Genomic DNA, 23,098 nt, shown 5'->3' on the forward strand with positions numbered 1-23,098 from the left:
CAGACAATCAGAATTTAAAGAGATTAAAGATTGAGATTGATGATTGAGAAACCGCTCCAACTTATTCACAAGTATGTATGTGTGATTCATTAAAAAGAAACGTTCAGAAGAGTCTTTCACTTAAAGACCCCCTGAAATCAAAATGTAAGTTTTTTAGCTTTTAGTATTAATCTGTTAAATGTTAATCTGAGGTTATGAATAAGATGGTTTGCTCCAAAACAATGAAAAATTTCGCATTTAGGAGATATAAGCATTCAAAACTTACAGTCTCTCACTTCCACTAAAATGGATCACGGATTTTTATGACATCACCGCGGACTTCAGCTTCTCATCACATCTCCTGTCCAATCAAATGCTCTCTAGAATATAAAGCGTCCCACTCCCTGTGCTATAAATACCACCTGGCCAAAGCGACCACTGACACGTCACGGAGCAATATGGGTTGGAGATGTGTGTTCGGTTGCTCAAACGCTCGAGTTTTAATCCGTTTTCCAACTGCACATGAGTTAGGAGTGAAATGGCTAGACTTTATTCACACCTCTACTATTGAATCCAACATATCACCAGCGCTCGGATTCGCTTCCATGGTGCTGTCAAGTACGACTTGCAGTCTGTGAGGTAAACTAAATGCTATTGGCTATTTGAAAAGGGGGAGGAGCCATTCAATAGCTTCCTGAACGCGTGTGTGTCAACGCATCATACAAAGCTGCACGTTCCAACTTCCAAGGCACTTCCGAACCATTACCAGAAGAGAACAAGAAAATAATGTGCTTCTTTAAATGTTCTTAATTAGAACTGGTTCTTGATTGTCTCACAGCAGGGGGTGCTCACCCTGTTGTCTTTGTGGGTCCTAACACCCCATTATAGTCACGGGGACACTATACTGTCAAAAAGCGCCGTCCTTCAAATGAGACGTTAAACCAAGGTCTTGACTCTCTGTGGTCACAAAAAATCCCAGGATTTCTTTTGAAAAAGAGTAGGGGTGTAACCCCGGCATTCAGGCCAAATTTGCCCAGTGGCCTCTGTCCATCATCATGGCCTCCTAATCATCCCCATATATACTGACTGGCTTCATCACTCTCCACCAATAAGCCAGTGTGTGGTGGGCGTTCTGGCGCACTATGGCTGCCGTTGAATCATCCAGGTGGAGATGTAAAGTGCTTTGAGTGACGAGAAAAGCACTATATAAATGTAAAAAATTATTATTACTATTGGTTCCCAACCCAACTCATGATCTAATAGGGAGCTTTTTAAAAGGTTTTTTCTTTTTCTTTTTTTGAAAGGGCTTTTTGATACATTCTGGGAGTTCTTTAGAGTGTGCATATCTATTGATATTTTGTCAGTCTCTACTAATATACTGGACTGACCTGATCTTTCTTTTTGTTGTTGGGATTCTCATGCATGTCAACTCACCCCACCCAGGCAGGTCAGAACAAGCAGTGCTTTGGATCAATATGAAAGATCAACTAGAGATCAATAGATGTATGTACAATAATACAGAACAAGGCTTTGCTCAGACCACTGGATATAAACCGGAGGGATGCTGAGCTCTCATTTATGCCCAGAGCAAAGTCGCACATTAGCACTAACTGACTGTTTGCACGGAGACGCTAGAATTAAGTGATCTCCAGCCAAGCTCATCCTCAGTTTACTGACACCTTTGAAAAGAGGCCTGTGATTAACGCAACATCCAGACAACACAACTATTATTTAGACACAGAGCTTGAATGTGTGCATTTTATTTTCTGTTGAGAGTGTGTGTGGATGTGCCTTTGTGTGGGCGCTGTGTTGTTGTTTGTTGCTCCTTACATTTGTGCGTAAACGTACACATTTGCAGGTCTATTATCACAGCTCATAGTGTGTCGAAACACCAATAATCTGTCAAATGAAAAGAATGATTCATGCTTTAATAGAGCTAGTTATATCTAAAACAAATATGTGGTCATCATTTACTCACCCTCATGTCATTCCAAATCTGTATGGTTTACTTTTTTTTAATTTTTTTTAGCTAATTTAGCAGACCATTATTATTTGTCATAAAAGTGCAGTTAAGCTACAAAAAAAAAAAATCATAACAGTATTATGTCCATATATGATTCCTTGGTTCAAAGTTTTCTGAAAACATACAATATAGTAACTTTGTGTTAAAAACAGACTGTAAAAGGCAGAGATGGTTCACTCTTATACATATGAATGGGAAAAAATGGTGACTGTAGTCTTGACCATAAATTGAACAAAAGAGCTAAGAAATTCTGGATACAGGCATTGCACTTTTCAACTGTAGCTAAAACAGCACAAATTATGATACCATTATCAAATTCGCATAGCATGACTTGACTTCAAAATCCCGATTTCCTGAAATGTATGCATCTCATTTGCTTTTGATATCCTTGACGTCAAACCTTGTGCAACATGGACTGATCTGCCAAGTTGGAATATACACACGTCAAAATGTGATTTGCAGTTGCTCAATAGGAAAAAAAAAGTCAGTAACACTTTACAATAAGGTTTCATTAGTTAACATAAGTTAACTACTTAACATGAATTAAGACTGAACAATCCTTCTAAAGCATTTATTAATCTAAATTAATGTTAATTTCAACATTTACTAATACATTATTAAAATCAAAAGTTGTATATGTTACCATTAGCTAATGCACAGTGAACTAACATAAAGCAATGAACAACTGTATTTTTTATTAACTAACATTAACAAAGATGAATAAATACTGTATCAAATATTGTATTAATTGTTAGTTAATACATTATGTTAACTTATGAAACCTTATTGTAAAGTGTTACCAAAAGTCATATGGTTTTGAGTAAATGATAACAGAATTTTCATTTTTGGGTGAACTATCCCCTTTAAAACACAGGAACACTCCTTTGTCAGAATTTTGATTGAATTGTTATTCAGTGAAGATTATCTGTCATGATCATCTCCATTAATGCATCCAGTCATTTATAACCGGAGTGGGGAATCAAAGCTATTCCTGAATCACAGTCCAACATTTCTGATTTGAGTCTGCATCATTAGTTAACCTCAACTGGAGAAAGGCATCTCCCAGCACCAGCCTCAGGTCTGTGAGTGGGATCTCAGAACATATGTTCGATACACACCCAGGAAAGAACAGCTTCAGCCCCCGCACACACACACACACACACACACACACACACACACACACACACACACACACACACACACACACACACACACACACACACACACACACACACACACACACACACACACACAAAGAGTTAAAGTGTGGGATTTCCCTAATGGACACGGCTTCTTTCCACACACACACACACACACACACACACACACACACACACACACACTTCCTCTCATAAGTATCTTGGCACAGGCCTTTCTCTTGATGCACTAATGATGTATAACAAAACCAAGAGGATTTCATGAATCTATCAAACGCCCACCATCAGGACAGACAAACCAGTTCTCAGATCATTACTATTCAGTTGTCAATGATAGCACAAAATAAATGTTCATTTTTTTTCTTTTATTTACAGTTTTTGTCTTTGGATGCCGATTTCCTTTTATATTGAGTAAATACTTGTTTCATTTTAATTCATTTTACTTAACATTAGTCTGTTTAACATAAAATTAAACTAAATATTCAAGCATTTTATATATTACCTTCAGATTACTTTTGAGACTTTTATGCTCACCAAGGCTGCATTTCTTTATTTATTTAGTAATATTGTGAAATATTAATGCAATTTAAAATAAATTCAGTTGAATTAAATTAAACTAATTTCTATTTTAATATATTTTAATTAGTAATTTATTCCTGTGATGGCAAAGCTGAATTTTCAGCATCATTACTCCAGTGTCACATGTTCCTTTAGAAATCATTCTGATATGCTGATATAATTCTGATATGGCACTGAATACATTTTATTTTATCAAGACAAATGTCTTATTATTATCAATTTAAAAACAGTTGCACTTAATAATTTTGTAGAAACTGTGATACATTTTTTTATTAACATTATAAATGTCAGTTTTGATCAATTTAATGTGTTCTTGTGGAATAAAAGGATTCATTTCCGTTGAACGACCCCAAACTTTTGAATGTTAGTGTATAATTATTTAACAAAAAAAAAACATACACATACAATTCTGTCAACTTCTTGTGTTAATCTGCTGTGGACTCAAGAGTCTCACCTTCACTGGAGGATCCCGACAGATCAATGATGACGTACACTTTCCCCTCAGGCTCCAAGTCGATCTGTAGAGAGGAAACACAAAAGAAACCAATTAGAGGACAGCATCTCAGCACGAAAGGAAGACGAATTCATCCAGAAGCACATTATCCACTGACTTTGTGAACACGCTCCGTAAACATCTCAATTCAACATCACCTTTACTTTTATCAGCTGATGCCAAAGTTCACGATCCCAGTAATAGATTCCCTCTGTGAAACTCTCTCTACAGGGATGGGCCCCTCGCACACGCGCTCACTAACTTCCTGCTCTCTGCCTCTTTTTGTTGTCTCTAAGGATGGAGGGTGGCAGAGAGTTGGCAGGGAAACTGCTTCGGTTTTATAATTCCTTTTCAAACAATTTCCTGCCAGTGCAGCACATCCCCGAGCGACCCACGCAGACCCCACATGGGCTCGACGCCTAGCCGAGATTCGACGCCCACTCTCCATCAACTCCGCGTGGGGGAGAGGAGCTGGGAGAGGCACCAGATCCACAATGTCAGGAAACCACTGCTTAAGCTTATTATGCAGAGAGAGAGAGAGAGAGAGAGAGAGAGAGAGAAAAAATACGGGCCCTGCGGTGCATATGTGGAGGTGGATGGAGGTGTCGGAGAGAGAGAGATATCGAGCTGCATTCATAGAGAGTCTCAAAATAGGAGGCCCGTTTTATTTTTCTCTTCACAGTGATCTAGATCGTCAGGGACACTGCGGACCCGGTGCCAGATCAGCACTACCGGTCCTCTTCCTGAAAACAGGAATTAGGACATGAAGAACAGCACAAGCTCTGCAGCAGAACAGATTTCGTTCGCCCAGATTCAGTCACAGTTTGTGCCGTGGAGGTTGCGGTTCTGTCGTTTTGCCTTAAGTTTAACCTACTCTCTACCCTGGAAATCCAGAGTTCTCGCGAGAGCACAAACTGAATTTGCTCAGCGAGTTACTCTGCTGTCAAGTAATGATGCTCATTAAATATGCCCTTGTATCCGAGCTGCACCAATCACATCGGGTTATCTGACATAGGTGGGCCAGAGGCGAGCTAAACAGATGACGACAGCACTGCGACGTCAAAGTCATTAGTAAACATTGCAAGATGGCTATGGATGAACACCAGTTGTTTGAAACGGCTTTGGCCGCTATAATGAACGAGTTAGACTTGGCTTTAGAGGAACAGAAGACGGCGCTCGAATCGTTCCTTTGCAAGAAGAACGTTTTTGCTGTTTTGCAAGAGTCTAATCTACCAGTTAGCTCCGCTGGTAGCTAAGCGTATAGGGCTTATTGTTGTGATTGGTCGTAGTATTATCCAATTGCGTGCAGTGAGATTTTCAAATGCATGCTTGGTGCCGCCCCTCGAGCTGGGCGATTTTCATTAGTCGATGCCAGACCCTTAATCTTTCAGATTTGGGTCTGGATTTCCAGGCTACCTGCTCTCTAAGCTAAGGGGAAAAACCTGATTTATCCCTTTAATTCCTGATGAAATCATCAAAATTTGCTGCACTTTCGAAAACCGAGCCTGTCGTGTCGCACTCTCAAAACTGCCCTCTCGAACACATCAGGCCATCTACCTGCAGTCATCAGATGAAATTATAATCAATAGCTTTTAAGGGATAGTTCAACCAAAAATAAAAATCCAGTCATTATCAAGACTTTGGTTAATCTTCGAAAAAGTCATTTTGTGAAGAGCTAAAATCACTTTATATGATGAACAGATTTAATTTAGGCTTTTATTTACATCTAAACAATGATCGACACACATACATAAGAGCACAATCACATTCGGCAAACATGGAAGCTTGTGTGTCCTTATGTAAATAAAAACATAAATTAAAGGAACAGTTCACCCACAAATGAAAAATAGTCCACCCTTGGAAACGTTTGGAAGAGCCAGGACATTTTTCAATATAACTCTGATTGTATTTGTCTGAAAGAAGAATGTCATATACACCTAGGATAGGGATAGGATTAGAGGGTGAGTAAATCATGGGCTAATTGTCATTTTTGGGTGAACTATCCCTTTAAGTCTGTTCATCATATAAAGCGATTGTATCTCTTCACAAGACTTGGATTAAATCACTCAATTCATATTGATTCGTTTTATGACAACTTTATATATCTTAGGTTTTTGTTACCTGGACTTTCAATGGAGGGACACAAACTCTCAGACTTCATTAAAAATACCTAAATTTGTGTTTGGAAGATTAACCAAAGGCTTATGGGTTTGGGATGACATCAGAATTTTCATTTTTGAGTGAACTATCCCTTTAAATCACTGTAAGACGAAAGTTACGACTGCAGAACCACTGGTGATGTCATCTGAAATGCTAACAGGGTGATGACATGTCTGTTATTCAGTCCCCCCCCACCCCCCCTTCCTGTGATGTCACGAGATTCCATTCAACACAACAGCAGCCTCCTTGAGTGTGTTTGTTTCTGAGGTGCAACGGCCACTAAATTTAGCAGAGGAAGGAAAGGCCACTGCATGTGTGTGAGTGTGAACGTGCAAGGATAGAGCGGTGTGTTCTAGTCTCCCCGATGACACTCTCCAGGAAACCAGTATCATGCTTTGCTAAACAATGTTGGCAAGGCAGCTTTGCTGGTCGTGTATGTGTGTATGAAAGCTCTTTCCAAAGCTGCTGTCAGGACAGACTGCAGACGGCAGTCTAGTTAAAGTCATCAAGGCGCACATTTTCTTTAAAAAGATTTTTGTCTAGTTTTCCAGCAAACAATGTCTAAACATCCTTCAAAGACTTTTTCAACTTTTTCCCTAAACTTTATTTTTCTTGTTCCATTTGCAAATAGTTGTTCTTGATTTAAGTATAAACGTTACTAATTATGTTAGATTTATGCTTAAAACAATGTTTTTCAATTTTAAATCAATATTTTTAGTCTTTTGCTCCAGTAATTTTTTTTTATAAGATTTTAAGTTAAAATCTTTAAAGATTTAAAATTTAAGTTAAGATTTACTTCAAGGGGTCATCGAATGCAAAATTCACTTTTATATGGTGTTTGCAAATAAATGTGTCTTTGCAGTGTGTGGACACAACCACAATACAATGAAAAAAATCCATTCACTCCTTTTTTTTCAACACTCTCAATAATCAAGCCATTGGGATTTTCTGAGCAGTATGATGTCATATTGCTCATGCCCCGCCCACAACCACTGACGGACTGTCCCGTATTAGCATATTTCCACCCTCAGCCATTTGAATAATGTCAGCCAAAGCAGCACTTGACACAACAAGACAGCCCATGGAAGAGAGGGGTGGGGAGAGAAGTTGCTCATTATCATTTAAAGAGACATGCACCGAAACGGGTCGCTGTGAACAGAGCTATTTTTGAGGAGGTAAAAAGGGTGTTGTTTTACACAACCATTGAGGGATTTTAACCAAAGTATGTTACAAACTGTACACGAAGACCCTAAAGAATCATACCGACTTGTGGAAAATGGGCATCCGATGACCCCTTTAATGAGTTGTTTTTTTGTTGTTTTTTTTTTACCACACTGTAAATCTAATAAAATTTTATGATATTTATGCATAAAACCAATTTGCCATTGGCATGAGGAACAAAAAGAGAAAAAATCTTTATTAAAATTTTTGTTTTAAAGACATGTAAATATATATGACATGTATATTATATATGAAGAGTTCAGATGCAAAAGCCTCCAAGTGCCATCTGAAATCTTCTTATGGAATGATCACTTTTATCAAGCTTGTATATTTAAGTTCAGTAATTTCGCTTAAATGACAATGAATAGGTATTTTTCATTGCCATTTAAGTGAAATTACTGAATTTAAATATACAAGCTTGATAAAAAAGATCATTCTAGAAGAAAATTTCAGATGGCACTTAGAGGCTTTTGCATCTGAACTCTTCATATATATATAACAAAGACCTGTTAGTCTGCCTTTAAAATGTCCACCTCCACTCCATTTATTATCCTAAATGAGATGCACCTGTTTGAGGTCGTTAGCTGCATAAAGACACCTGTCCACCCCATACAATCAGTAGGAATCCAACTACTAACATGGCCAAGACCAAAGAGCTGTCCAAAGACACTAGAGACAAAATTGTACACCTCCACAAGGCTGGAAAGGGCTACGGGGAAATTGCCAAGCAGCTTGGTGAAAAAAGGTCCAGTGTTGGAGCAATCATTAGAAAATGGAAGAAGCTAAACATGACTGTCAATCTCCCTCGGACTGGGGCTCCATGCAAGATCTCACCTTGTGGGGTCTCAATGATCCTAAGAAAGGTGAGAAATCAGCCCAGAACTACACGGGAGGAGCTGGTCAATGACCTGAAAAGAGCTGGGACCACCGTTTCCAAGGTTACTGTTGGTAATACACTAAGACGTCATGGTTTGAAATCATGCATGGCACGGAAGGTTCCCCTGCTTAAACCAGCACATGTCAAGGCCCGTCTTAAGTTTGCCAATGACCATTTGGATGATCCAGAGGAGTCATGGGAGAAAGTCATGTGGTCAGATGAGACCAAAATAGAACTTTTTGGTCATAATTCCACTAAACGTGTTTGGAGGAAGAAGAATGATGAGTACCATCCCAAGAACACCATCCCTACTGTGAAGCATGGGGGTGGTAGCATCATGCTTTGGGGGTGTTTTTCTGCACATGGGACAGGGCGACTGCACTGTATTAAGGAGAGGATGACCGGGGCCATGTATTGCGAGATTTTGGGGAACAACCTCCTTCCCTTATTTAGAGCACTGAAGATGGGTCGAGGCTGGGTCTTCCAACATGACAATGACCCGAAGCACACAGCCAGGATAACCAAGGAGTGGCTCTGTAAGAAGCATATCAAGGTTCTGGCGTGGCCTAGCCAGTCTCCAGACCTAAACCCAATAGAGAATCTTTGGAGGGTGCTCAAACTCCGTGTTTCTCAGCGACAGCCCAGAAACCTGACTGATCTAGAGAAGATCTGTGTGGAGGAGTGGGCCAAAATCCCTCCTGCAGTGTGTGCAAACCTGGTGAAAAACTACAGGAAACGTTTGACCTCTGTAATTGCAAACAAAGGCTACTGTACCAAATATTAACATTGATTTTCTCAGGTGTTCAAATACTTATTTGCAGCTGTATCATACAAATAAATAGTTAAAAAATCATACATTGTGATTTCTGGATTTTTTTTTTTTTAGATTATGTCTCTCACAGTGGACATGCACCTACGATGACAATTTCAGACCCCTCCATGATTTCTAAGTGGGAGAACTTGCAAAATAGCAGGGTGTTCAAATACTTATTTTCCTCACTGTATATATATATATTTTTTTTTTTTTTCTTTTTTTTTTTCTTTTTTTTTTTTACTGGGGACCAAGACAAAAGGAAATCATTTTTGGTTCTATCTGCAGAGATACAGGGTTGCTTATAAGCATCAGCTGAATCCTAAAATGACAAATGAAAAACAATTTTGTTGTCTTTACTTGCATGTGCAAATGCAGGCAAGCAAAGTCTATGTCACGTACATCATTTGAGACAAGGCCAAAAATGACAAGAGAAGAACTCATGTGAAAGAAACAGAGCCTGTGGCATGATACCAGTCTCTCTTATATGGCTCAAAAGATGCTGCTATTAAATATCTTTCTCAGTAAAACTGGGGCAAAAAAGTCTAAAAAGTTGCATTAACTGCATTTTAATGACATCTGAATTGTAAAAATATAATGGGGCCCAAAAGTTTGAGATCACTAGTGAAACTGCAGTTATAAAATATGTAATACAATTATATCACCAACAATTTTTTTTCCAGCATTAGAACAAATAAAAGTTCCATTTATTATTTAATAAGTGACCCAGAAATAGAACAGAATAATTCTAATCTAAATAATTTTAAGTCATAACATTTCTTTGTTTTACATTTTTCTATTTATAAATAAATAAATAAATAAATTAACTTTAATTTCTAGGTTTAAATGAGATGAATTTTAAACGTGGTCTCAGACTTCCTCACCCCACAGTGGATTAGTGCATTACTTTAAAACCTCTTGCTTACTGAGACTGGACAAACTGTAGTTAATCTGTCTGCTGAATTTGTGTCAGAAGGTTGTCAAAAGCATACATGCCAACCATGTATATTATACTGATAACATTTAAGAAATATAGCTTTTATACAGTGAACAAGTGAAGAAAACACACACACACACAGACACACACACACAGTGCAGACAGATGTACAACAGTCTGTCAATCAATACTGATTTGTCCCTTTTGAATAATGCACAGCAGCACTGCTAGTGTTAGATCACATTACTTGCAAAGAGAAACTGTTTCTTACTGCCTTTATCTTTTTCTGTGCTGTTTCTTTCTTCCTCTTTCTCTCTCTTTCGGTCCTTTTTGCTCCCCCTTTTTCATACACATATATATGTACCACTATAACTGACTGTTCACACCTACACAGAATGCATAGAATACACACAACTTTGCTTTTGAAAAATTATTCTAATTGATCAATTCTAAAAAAGCCCAAATTTGCTTTTATAACTACTAATATATTTGCAGAAACATTCCTATTTTGTGTAAGCTTCATTTATCATTACAAAAATAGTGCTTTAATAATTATAAATTACATACTAAGCTCACTATAGGTCAATAGTTTTATTCTTTTGCACTGTTGTTTCTGATTGGAGTATCATTTGCAATGCTTCATGGGATGTGTAGTTCACTGCCTCATATTTAAGTACACTGAAGTACACTCAAGTCACTGTAGCATGCACAAAACCAATTAAAACAGTGGATGCTACTGGGGGTCAAACTAAAGGCATCATATGGATGTCATGAGAACGTAACTGGGAAGTAAACGAGAAAATTCAAAGAGAGAGAGAGAGAGAGAGAGAGAGAGAGAGAGAGAGAGAGAGAGAGAGAGAGAGAGAGAGAGAGAGAGAGAGAGAGAGAGAGAGAATGGGGAGAAAGGGAGGATAAACCCAGAGATAAGCTGTGGGACATAATCAGCTCCTCTTATGCAACACCCTGTGGCTCAACCTCGTCCACACCCACAGCTCAGGAGGCTCACTGTCTCACTGTCCCTCCCCTTAGAAAAGATATATCACATATGAGATCGCTTTAATATCTCAACTGTTTCTCCTAGACAGACATTAAAGGACATAGAGAACAAACAGATACTCAGAAGAGACTCCTGCCTCACAGATTTTCTAAAAGACCCAGATTTGCCAAGATACCAAATCCTACAAATTTCAATATGAACTTTTCTCAAATTCGTTCAAAAGACCAAATTATTTGCGAAATACTATCCACAACGATTACAAAGATCAGTTGTCTTACTGAATGTAAACAATTGTCTCATTTGTGTCTAGTTTAATTTATCCTGTATGGAATGTAAGGATAATTATCAGAGACAAGGTTGTACTCACAAGTATACCTTTCCATGTTTGTAAAGCACAAAATTACAAAACAACACATACAACTATATTGTTCAAGGTTGCAACAAGAAGTATTTGTACAGTTTCTGGAAAGTACCTGGGATGTTAGTGGAACATCTTCAATAGTTAATGTGATGACCTACACCTGTGGTTAGTTTGTTAGGACACCTGTGAGAACTGACTTCATACATCTGCTAAAAATCACTTCGGGACCAGTTGCTTCACACATGCGTATATGCCAGTGTGGCGTGTATGCGGAAAGGATATCAAGTACAACACAAAGAAAACAAACTCTTGCTCTGGTTACTGTCCTCCAGTGCCTGAATTTGCACCCCTCATTGGCCTTAACTCGCCCTCTCTCGGTTCTAATCACCGCTGTGCAAACAGATACCCACAAGCCACAGAGAACACATGCCGCTCACGCTCTCCCAGATGCGCGTCTCCATGGAAAAATGCTTAGCACTGCTCAGTGGTCTAAAAACAAACTGAGGTTTTTGAAACAACAGGTTTCAGATAAAAAATAAAAAAAAAATTAATTCATTTAAGGCCAGTCCACACCAAGAACGATGAATATAAAGAGAACTATAACGACAACTACATTAGCATCAACAGAAGATAATGTCCTGTTTATTATAAGCATGCACTTATTATGTCATTAATTACTCACCCTCATGTCGTTCCAAGCCCATAAGACTTTTGTTCATCTTCGGAACACAAATGAAGATATTTTTGATGAAATCTGAGAGCTTTCTGTCCCTCCGTCGACAGCTACGCAACTGACACTTTGATGCTTCAAAAAGTTCATAAAGAGATTGCTTTATATGATGAACAGATTGAATTTAGGCTTTTATTCACATTTTAACACTGATCGGTGAACATAAACAGAAGCTCAATCAAACATTATCTGCTTGACGCGTGAGAACAAACCTCTTGCAGAAGTTCAAACGTGCTGCGTAACACGAGAATGAACCTCATTGGTTCTCGCACTTCAAGCAAACATGCTTGAGCACCTGTTTACCACAACTGATGTGTGAGTTGATGAATGTTTATATATGAATAAAAGCCTAAATTCAATCTGTTCATCATATAAATCGATCAAGTCTCTTCAGAAAATTTATACTAAAACGCTCAATTCTTATGGATTAGTTTTACGATCTCTTTATGAACTTTAAGCGTCAAAGTGGCAGTTGCGTAGCTGTCTATGGAGGGACAGAAAGCTCTCAGATTTCATCAAAAAGATCTTCATTTGTGTTTCTGAAGAAGAATGACATGAGGGTGAGTAATTAATGACAGAATTTTCATTTTTGGGTGAACGATCCCTTTAAATCATCTGCGGTTTTAAATGCTTAAGGTATTTTAAGAAAGATGGATTCTGATTGGCTGTCAATTTTTTTATCATTGATCAGTTGGAAAAGAAATCATTCTGAAATGACTGCAATGGATTGTTCCTCTGTGTTGATATCGTTATAGTTGGGGTGTGGACTGTTCTCATAGAATTAGAACGATTATTAAAAAACGTATTGTTATAGTTCTCATCATTGGTGTGAACGGGCCTTTACTCACCCTCAGGTTGTTCCAAATCCATATATGACAGCCAGGGGAAGAAAATCACTAGAAAATCATCAAATTTCACTTCATGGGCAAAAAGACAACAGACATTTTTAAAATATATTATTTTATGTTTCACAAAGTCAGGTTTGGAACAACATGAGGGTGAGTAAATAATGTCGGATTTTTTATTTCTTGGTAAACTAAACCTTCAATATAAACATGAAGTTTGAATTAGTTTTTATGATGCACTGGGAAGACAGCTTATGCTGCATTTCTATCTTGTACATTCAGTATACACGGAGGAGGTTGCGATTTATGGATCCGCGTCTCAGGACTAAATATAAAAAGTAATGCGTCAATCCATTCCTGACTATAGAAAAAAAAAAACAGCCTGTTTCTTTAAAAACTAAATATGAAAGGATGAGGCTGTGGTCAAGGATATCACATTAAGCTGTTAGTCCTATTAGGACTGTTGATTTGACTATAGGAGAGCCCACTGTAGGGATGTGGGAGAGAGAGACAGAAATACCGTGTGCGACTGAAAACACTTCTAACTGTGCACTTGGGAAATCAAAACTAGGTCTAAGAAGTTTTAAACACGTGCCACTGATTTCTAAATGAATCTCTCTGCTAGGATTAAACAGAGGAACACTTTCTTTCCACTCCTCCTCAATTTCGCCCTCTCCTCCTTTATACTCTCCTCATCCTTTTCTTACCCTCTCTTTAAGACAGTTTGAGCTCAGCAACAGTCCTCCTACGTCCATCTGTCAACAGCAGAGCCTCAGCATGACGGCTGAGCGGCACGCACGGCTCCCATTCACACTCGAAATCACACACAAATGTGGCCATACGAGTACATTCAGCTGCGTGAACACACCGGCTCTGAGTGAAACCTTCAGAGCTCCATGAATTACTAATAAGACACCACACCAGGGCTAATTGTGCATTATTCATGATACAGACTAATAATGAGAACCTTTGAAGGCCTGATTGGAATTCACTTTGAATAAACACTGGGTCCTGAGGGGGCTTCACGGCTTTAATTTAGTAAATAGCGCAAAAAGAGACCAGACAAAATGAAAACAGCCATCTGGAGATAAAACGCTCATGTAACTGTGAGCACAGGAACAGACTACAAGCCTTTGTGTCTCAAACATCATGAGGTGTGAATTACTTTGATTTAATCTCAGGCATAAAGCGAGCATGCACACACACGCTGATGGTTGTGGTACACTGGTATGTGTGTGTGTGTGTGTGTGTGTGTGTGTTTGTGCACATGCAGAGTGTGAACAGGGTGCTGAGAGGATTCAAGTCTGTTGCGGGCTCCTGCAGTGAAGATGACTGCAGATATAATGATGGTGATGATGGGAGACTTTGGCCCCTCTGTGGGCCATATGAGAACTTCTTTAGTTCTTTAATTTTTTCAGCAGAAATGTATACTAATACATTTAAAGCTGCAGTACGTAGTTTTTCCTCTTTGTCGCCATCTCTGTTCGAAATCTACAATTGCAGTTATTCGCGGAATTATCAACTTTACGTGGGTTTGTGCCTCGGCACGGCACAGTGCAGATGAATCCAATGTTTTGAAGAGAATGTGCGTCTGTCAGTCACCGCGCCGGTGTGGATACTGTAATTCGGAATCACAGATTCTACTTTTTGGAAGTATGACCAACATAAGAATTTTCACCGGAAAATGTAATCTGTAACATTCACTTTTGTTCTGACCAACTAAAGGGAAAAAAAACATTGCAGTAAATCGCACTGATTAAATCTAACGATCACTTATCCTATCACGTCAAACCGTGCAAATTATACTTTGTTCTCAAATTGTTAATATTAACAACATCAGCATAGCGTGACTACATTTAATGCCCTTAATATTATCCTTGTTTTCGCATGGGCCCGGTTGCAGTCTCTTTTTTTCTGTTGCCACTCCGAAGTCATTTTACAACGGGTGAATCTCCAGTTGTCACTGGTGATTGTCGTTTGAACCTTTCTGGATGCGCCATCAAATTGATACGTTTAATTATATCAAGTGCTGTGAGAAAAGGCTATAAATCTCCACCTCCAACATCCTCACACACAATATGGCCTTCTAGCCGAGACGCCTTCTTTATGTGTACAGATGTGACGTAATGACGCAAAGACATGCTCGAATTTCCCGCGGAAATCCACCAGTACCACTGGAATTAAAAACATTATTACAAGCTTACCGTTTTGAATCAAGCTAAGGCAAGAAATAGTTTTGAACACTGGCTGGTTATGTACTTGCTCAAAAATTTATTTTGGATCATTTTTAACCCAAAAAAGTTACGGAATGCAGCTTCAATTTGTAACATTAACAAGCATAATATGCTCCTATAGTGCCTAAAAGATAATTAGAAATTCATTTTGAAATATATACACTACAGTTCAATTTTTTTTTAAAGTTTCCTATTTTAATATATATTAAAATATAATTTATTCCTGTGATGGCAAAGCTGAATTACTCCAGTCTTCAGTGTCACATGATCATACAGAAATCATTCTAATATGCTGATTTGGTGCTCAAGAAACATTTTGTTAGTATCTTGCTGTTTAATATTTTTGTGGAAACTTTGATGAATAGGAAGTTCAAAAGAACAGCATTTATTAAAAATAGTCAACTTTTGTTACATTATAAATGTCTTTACTGTCACATTTGACCAATTTAATGTGTCCTTGCTGAATAAAAGTATTAATTTCTAAAAAACAATCTTGACCCCAAACTTTTGAATTGTACTGACCCCATGAAGGACCTTAAATTATGTCCAAAAAGTAAAAACGTAAAACTATGCCAACACTGGAACCAAGAGAAATGGCCTCAAAGTTCTAAGATCAATGTGAAATCCATCACATTGGAATTGATCCCATTTTCCATCACTAATTTTTGTACTACATTAACTTCCCCCTGAATCCACACTAAAGATCAACAAGTCAGAAGTTTAAAACCCATTAGCACTAGCTACAAAGAGAAGATAGATATTCACATATGTGCTGTATTTAGCTGTGGACCTGAGAGTATAAGTGTGTGTGTAACTGGGTCATGTAGATAGCGGTGCAGATCAGGCATATTTGCCAGCCCAGAGTATCTCATATGTCACCTGTATTGTTCCCTTTCACTGTAAGCATGCTCAATGTGCCCCAGGCGAGAGCTCAACGCAGCATGTGAAAGCTAGACAACCGCCGGCGACACACAAAACTGTAAAGCACACTCACACACAAGCCAAACTACACAAGATGAACGAATGAGGACAGACACAACAAACATATAAAGACATTTCGCCGGTCTCTCATCGAGTCCTTTCATGAAATTAATTAGTGCTGCTGGATGGACTGATCCCTGCTTACCCACAATTCACCCTTCCCCCTCAAATCCCGAGATTTGAGAACTGATGAAAAACACTGTGAACCGATGAACAGATTGACGTGAGAAGGTTTCTGTCTGTGCAAGTTGACATGTTGCCACCTTAGTCTAGAAGCATAAATACGCTGATGGGAAAGAACTCAATCAACACCCAGCTATGATGCGCTTTGGCTTGACAAAAGGATGATATGTGTTCTTCTGGCAACGGTATGCCAAGTAGGGGGAGCAGTTGGTGTTTTAGCCTCAGCCTGGCCTATTTGCGCAAATGGCCAGGAAGAAGTGAGGGTAGATGATGTCAATGTCAAGGAAGAACTGTATAGCTAACACCAACATTTAAGAAAACACAATGGAAAGAGAGCTGCTGGGCATAAACCTGTAAAATACTGAGTGCAATCGATAACTGTAATGTAAGCTGTAATGCAGTGGAAAGACATTAAGGAAACTGCAGGCCTTTAAAGCTCATTATCTGTGGCTAAAGCAACACTCCTAGTGAAATGTATTTTAAGCATTTGGAGCAGGTTTGTAATGGACTGGACATAATCTCAGGAGCATAAATATCTATGAAATTAACAAGGATAGTTCGGACAACAAGATGGAAGGGAAGGAACCCCAGTAGAGAGAAAATGAAGGAAGCAGAGGGATAGCAGGAGGAGGACAATATGAGGAAGCAGAATGAATGAACCCGAAAAAGACAAGAGCGAATGAATGGCTACAAGATCAACAGAAGTTCTCCCTCTTTCTCCAACTCTCCACAGATGACCCCTCAGTAAAAGGCTGGTAACTGAAGGCAGAGATATCTAAAGATAAGGGCCACTTTCGCTGGTGATAATGGGATTGTTGCTAACTTGAGCTAAGGGTGTTGTGGGTGATCTCTGCAGGGTCAGACATTCCATAAAGAGGCTGATGGAAGGGTTGTAAATTATTCAGTCTGTTCCTGCCCTTACACAACAAAGACGGGAGGCTGTGTCTTAGTAGTATCTGAGAACTATCCACAAAGACCAGGCTCCAATTACCTCTTCCGCTAAAAGCTACACAGACAGCTAACACGTTTACTCAAACCCAACTAACCATCAGCTTAAGAGAAGGTGTGCGTGTCCAAAAGTGGTGCAATTTCTGAAAAATGTGTTGCATCATACCAGGCCACCGCAACATGATTGGGGAACGATTACAGGCCAGAAACCCAACAGAGAAGTGGTAAAGCAACAAACATGACACAATAGCGTCTTCTTTAGGGTTAGAGGTCCTGTTTGGTTACTTTTTTCCCTAAACAGTTTTGTAACACTGCTGCTACTGTTTCTCTGTGGGTTTGTATGTGTTTGTTGAAGTAGAGGTGGTTATCCAAATTAGTAAGCATGCTCTCCTTGTTCCAAGCAGAATAAAGCTCCACCTGTGTGGGTAACAGTGGGAGTAAATGTACAGATGAAACTCATTGGATGTGAGTCCACTGCGTGAACAGTGTGGGTTTCTCGGGAGACGTCTGGCTCCGGCCTCTGCTGCTCAAATGACGAGCCAAGAAACAACTGTCTTCCTAAAAATGGCCTCATTTGGTTTCTTTTTCAGATATATTGACCCTCTATTCATTCGAGAGAACACCAAAAACTTCAGGAAGTTTCCATCCTAAGGCTCATTACATCATACGCCATGCAATATAATAGAAAAACAATGCTCCAACAAATTAAATATCACATCATCAACAGGTTTGTGTAAAATCCAGAATTAAAGAACTGACTTCCTTTCAATTCATGAGCTGGAATTTGAATTGAATTGACCATATCCTACAGGAAGTTTAATTAAAATTTGAACTGGAATGACAGGAAGAGGAATTTACTGAATTACAGTTAAAAGAAAAGTCCACAAAAGTTAATTAAATTAATATTATTAACTACTGTATTATCCATCTAAATGTTATTCTCGATCTCTGCAAAGCCTAAAAACCTACATTTCCAGGCTTTCAAAGCTTTTTACATTCAAACACTTTAAAACAAGGTTTTATCAAACCACTAGTTTAAGTTGCTTTTCTAGAAAAGAAATACTGTTACATTAATTTCTTTGCATTGTACTTCTTAATATTTCAATTAAAATGTATGTCACCTCAACTCAAATTCTGTTTCAGCTCAGGAATTGATTTTTAAACATTCTCAATTCAAATTTGAATGGCGCACAACCCTGATTACCCTCCGTCTCCGGTCACTTGTCTCTTGAAAGCAAACTCTTGCTTTATTAATTTGCATAAACAAGACATGGCAGATGAAGATTGTACATCTCTGACTCTCTGGAAAATTAGACATACCAGAGCTTCTGTCTGAATCATTGTTATCAAGCGTATCTGCAGCTATGAAGTCTGACAAAACGTTCAGCTTCAATTATGTCAGATGCATTTGCCATAATTAACATATGCCCTTTTTGTTGAGCCATGTTTTTTTTTTTTTTATGATTGGCATTGGCATAGTGAATGCAATACATTCCCCTTTCAACAGCCAAAACCAGACTAACAGTCTAACAGAAAAAAAACTTAGGCTATACATTTGTGACAATGCATTTGTAAGGTTCGCATTTGGAAAGAAGCAATATTTGCAAAAGCGGAAAATTCTGGGAAGGGTTAACAACTTTTTACTTGTCAAATCTCTTTAGTACACAGGTGAAATAAAGAGCTGACGGTGAGACAGAGGGCTCAGGGTGTGTTATGATTAGGCAGGTCGTCAAAGCCGTGATGGGGGAATGCAGAGATTAAATTGATTTCCTTCTCACTCTCTCGCCTAACACATTTACAGTGCGAGTTGCCAACAGGAGGGGAAGATTGACCAATGCAGCGACATAATCGATATATGCTGACCTTTCCCTGGGTGTCTAACGACCAAACATACAAAGCACTCCCCACTGCAGCCTCTCAGCTGGACGAAGATTATATAACAGACCAACTCATAATTCCAGACATGATTAGAATGCTAAATTAATCTCTGGCTATTTTTCCATGACACTGAAACACATTATAACACAGCAGCATCAAAACATTCAACTTTTAGACTATTGTAAAACAATTATGACAAGTTTTTATGTGTGTTATACACCCTATAAAAACACACAATAGCATGTAATTGCAAACAATATTACAATCTATAATGCATTTAGCCTTTCTTTTCATTAGAAAAGGGTCATTTTCATTAGAAAAGAAACACTCAAAAGAGAAGACACAAAAGAGCCCAATACTATTAAAACTCTAATGAAAGCCATTGAATTGAGCTCTAAATGGGCCTATTTCTACCAAGTGGTCAGAATCCAAAATAAGGTGACTGGCAAGGTGAGACACTCAGGTCTATATGGCAGTGCTATCCTACAGGTACCATCATTTTTCAGAAAACATGGCCAGATAAATGACAGGTTGTAACGTATACATCTAGCAAACTGTGTCAAACTTGTTTTACAGCTTGCATAATGGGCATTGATTATTTCCTTCTCTGGCATGAAGGCAATTTGCAAAACAGCTTCACTTGACGGAAATGGTAAATGTAGGTCTGGATTCAACAGCAGCAGAACATGTTTTGTCAAAAAATGGGAAAACCCCCAGAGCGTGAGAACCCGTGAGGAAGGCTGGGAAACAAGGGGCTTTGCTGAGGAGAATCCGAAACCGACCAGTCCCTGTGAAAATGATGGCCTAGACAACAGATGAAAATTATGGCCTAGACAACAGATCAGTGTTTTGTTTTTTTTTGAAGTCTGCAAGACTTTTTGGATGTCTCCACACCAGCTTTAGGTCTTTGTGCAGCAATATGAGCGGATTATATATATATCAGGTGTGATAAATAAAGGTAGACAACCATTATGTCCAGTGCTGGGCTACTTCAGGACCGGGATTGAGAACCACTGCACTAGATTACACCAGTGTTTCTCAATCATGTCTCATTAGAAGTGCTCCATAACCTGTGTGAGAGAATAGTAAGACACCCAAAATGTGTAGTGTTGAGGGGCCCCCAGGAGCCAGATTGAAGTGATTACACATCATGCAATAAATTGTGAGATAAACATACCCAATCTTCAAAGTGCCTACTGCCATTCTGCAGCAGGTCCTCAAACTGTATAGTGCAGTTGGCCACAAAGTCATCATAGCCAATTGGCGCGTCGTGAAAGACGGACAGTTCAATTCTCTTCCCATCATAAACCTCCGTTACAAACTCATCATTCCAAGCTGGACTATTCGTCTTTTGCTTGGTAGAAGTTTGGCCCACACGTGAATCATCCACGTTGAGGGCAATGTACGTGTCCAGTAGGAAGGTCTGGGTCTTTGGTCCAACTGCATGTCGGAGCGACCATGGAGTGGGCTTCAGGTCCAGTGCCTCACAAACTTTGATCTTCAACACTCCATTAAAAACCACCATGATGACGCTCAAGTGAGATGCAGCTGGCTTCTTTGCAGGAACAGACGGTTTTAGGTTTTGATTCAGGGGGTCGCTATACCCATAGATGTCATCACGTCATCAGTATACATGCACATATAGATGGATGCTGTGATGATTAAATTCCTCAAACCACTACACGGATCAACCTGATTCTCTCATTTGAGCGGAACAATCAAATAGGATGCAAAAACGCGATATGCAAAACCAGAGGCTCCTGTGTTTGTTTACGATCCGTTTCTACTCGTAATGGGAAAGCATACGTAAACAATCGGATTCCCTACGTGTGGAATAGCGCTGAGTAGAGGAAAGAGTCCAGCACGCAAAATATCGGCAATAATATAGAGGAAAATATCCCAAATGTGATGGTCTTCAGAAGGGTTTGTCTTGTACTATTCGTTTCCCCGTATGCGTTGAGTGGGAGAGGCGTTTGGGATACCTCCTTCTCCCAGTCTGCTGACGAACCGCTCGGAGACTATTGCCATCCACTCGCCGAGATATTCAGCTGCTTCTTTTCTTTGTTGATTTGAGAAGACGAAAGCATTTGAGCTACACGCTCATATAGTCTTCTGCGCTGCAGCCTTTCTCCCTGTTCGCCCTCTCTCTCTCTTTCTCCCTCTCCCTCTCACTCACTCCCTCTCTCCCTCCCTGCGCTCAAGCGCCAGTTCAGGAAATGCGCAAAACACGTCAGATGATTTAAGCCGCGCCGCGTCGCGTCCACTCTGCACCGGATGGGGGAGCGTGTGTGTACAGACAGAGGAGCAGCAGCGTGGGGAAACAGAGGGTTGGATTAAGAGCCTGGTTCATATATGGACCAAAAAATGTCTAGGCTATAAAGTGTCTGTTAAAGGAAGGGTGTATGGTAGGTTGTAATTAAGTCTATTTTAATTAGACTCGTTCTTATGTATTTTTTTTTTATTATTATTATATTTTTGGGTAGGCTTGGGGGTAGGTTTAGTGAAGGGGATAGAATATACGGTTTGTAGTATAAAAATCATATGTGTGTGTTCATTTGAGATTCTAAATTATAAAATGCCTAAAGTTAACCAGAAAAAATGTCTTTTGTCAGTTGTGTAAAAAGTGTTTGAACTTTGAAAATAAACTTAATAATCTATAATAAATAAAGGGTTTTCAATGTGAGTCAAATTTTACCTGAGGATCACACATGAATATTTGTTTGCACTTTTTATGGCAATATGAGGATTATAAGAACCATTGAAGTGTGTGTGTGTGTGTGTGTGTGTGTGTGTGTGTGTGTGTGTGTGTGTGTGTGTGTGTGTGTGTGTTTCTGAATGCACACAGACTCATGGGGATGGAGGCCCCATGAGTCTTTTATTTATATTATATAATTTTTTTTAATGTAAAAATGCAGAAAGTTTTCTGTGCCAAGTAGGTTTAGGGGTAGGGTGTAAGGGGATAGAATATTCAGTTTGTACAGTATAAAAATCATTATGTCTAGAGTCCCCACAAAGATAGTGAACCAGACATCACTTGCATTTCCAAAATGTCACATGCTACTTGACTTTGATAAGACAAATAACAACATCTGGGACTTACTCCAAATCAAAACATTTCAGTTGCATATCTGTCCCTTATGACAAAATGATATTCAGGAATTGTATCACACAGCAACACTGAGTTATTTGAAACTACTGTGTGTCATGTGGCCACAAAGTCTTTCATTTAAGCTACTCCAAGAGAAAGTTGTTTGAAACATAAAGTATTCTAATTATGTCATTTAGTGAACTCTAGTGGTGGAAATTAAAGCTACACATGTAGCGTTACATTAATTATTCATGCACGCAAACAGAAATCAGAACAGGATTTTCAAATTGACAGATGACAGGGAAAAAAAACACACCCAACAACAACAAAGAATGCCCGTATACGGGCAAACTAAATTTACTTCACTATATTACTATTAAATCCTAATCTAGTCATGACAAACTATATATCGTTGGAAAGGTCTAAGGCTCCTTAATAGATATTTCAGCACTGTTTTTTGTTACAATTTATGCAGGAACATTAATAGATGAATTTATGACAAGAGCGCACCTCAAAAAACTACATCATAACAGGAGTTCTGACCTTTGTCACAAAAAGTCGACGCACACACTTTTAATAATTGAAATTTTTGGTTTTCATGCTAAAAGTTCATAAT

At 38.8% G+C, this 23,098-nt stretch overlaps 1 protein-coding gene across 2 annotated transcripts in view; it reads right to left on the reverse strand.

Annotated features, from left to right (window-relative positions):
- prkcea (protein kinase C, epsilon a) overlaps positions 1 to 21,585 on the reverse strand; it is a 66,743-nt gene extending 45,158 nt beyond the window's left edge. For both annotated transcript variants that reach the window (XM_084135455.1, XM_084135454.1), the window contains exons 1-2: positions 20,572 to 21,585; positions 4,193 to 4,256 (exon numbers count right to left, since the gene is read on the reverse strand). In XM_084135455.1, the coding sequence (XP_083991581.1) occupies positions 4,193 to 4,256; positions 20,572 to 20,919 (412 nt within the window). In that variant the 5' untranslated portion in view covers positions 20,920 to 21,585. The remainder of the gene's footprint in view (positions 1 to 4,192; positions 4,257 to 20,571) is intronic.
- Between the last annotated feature and the right edge of the window lie 1,513 nt (positions 21,586 to 23,098).

This window comes from Abramis brama (genome assembly GCF_963993115.1).
Source record: "Abramis brama genome assembly, chromosome: 14".
NCBI classification, from domain to species: domain Eukaryota; kingdom Metazoa; phylum Chordata; class Actinopteri; order Cypriniformes; family Leuciscidae; genus Abramis; species Abramis brama.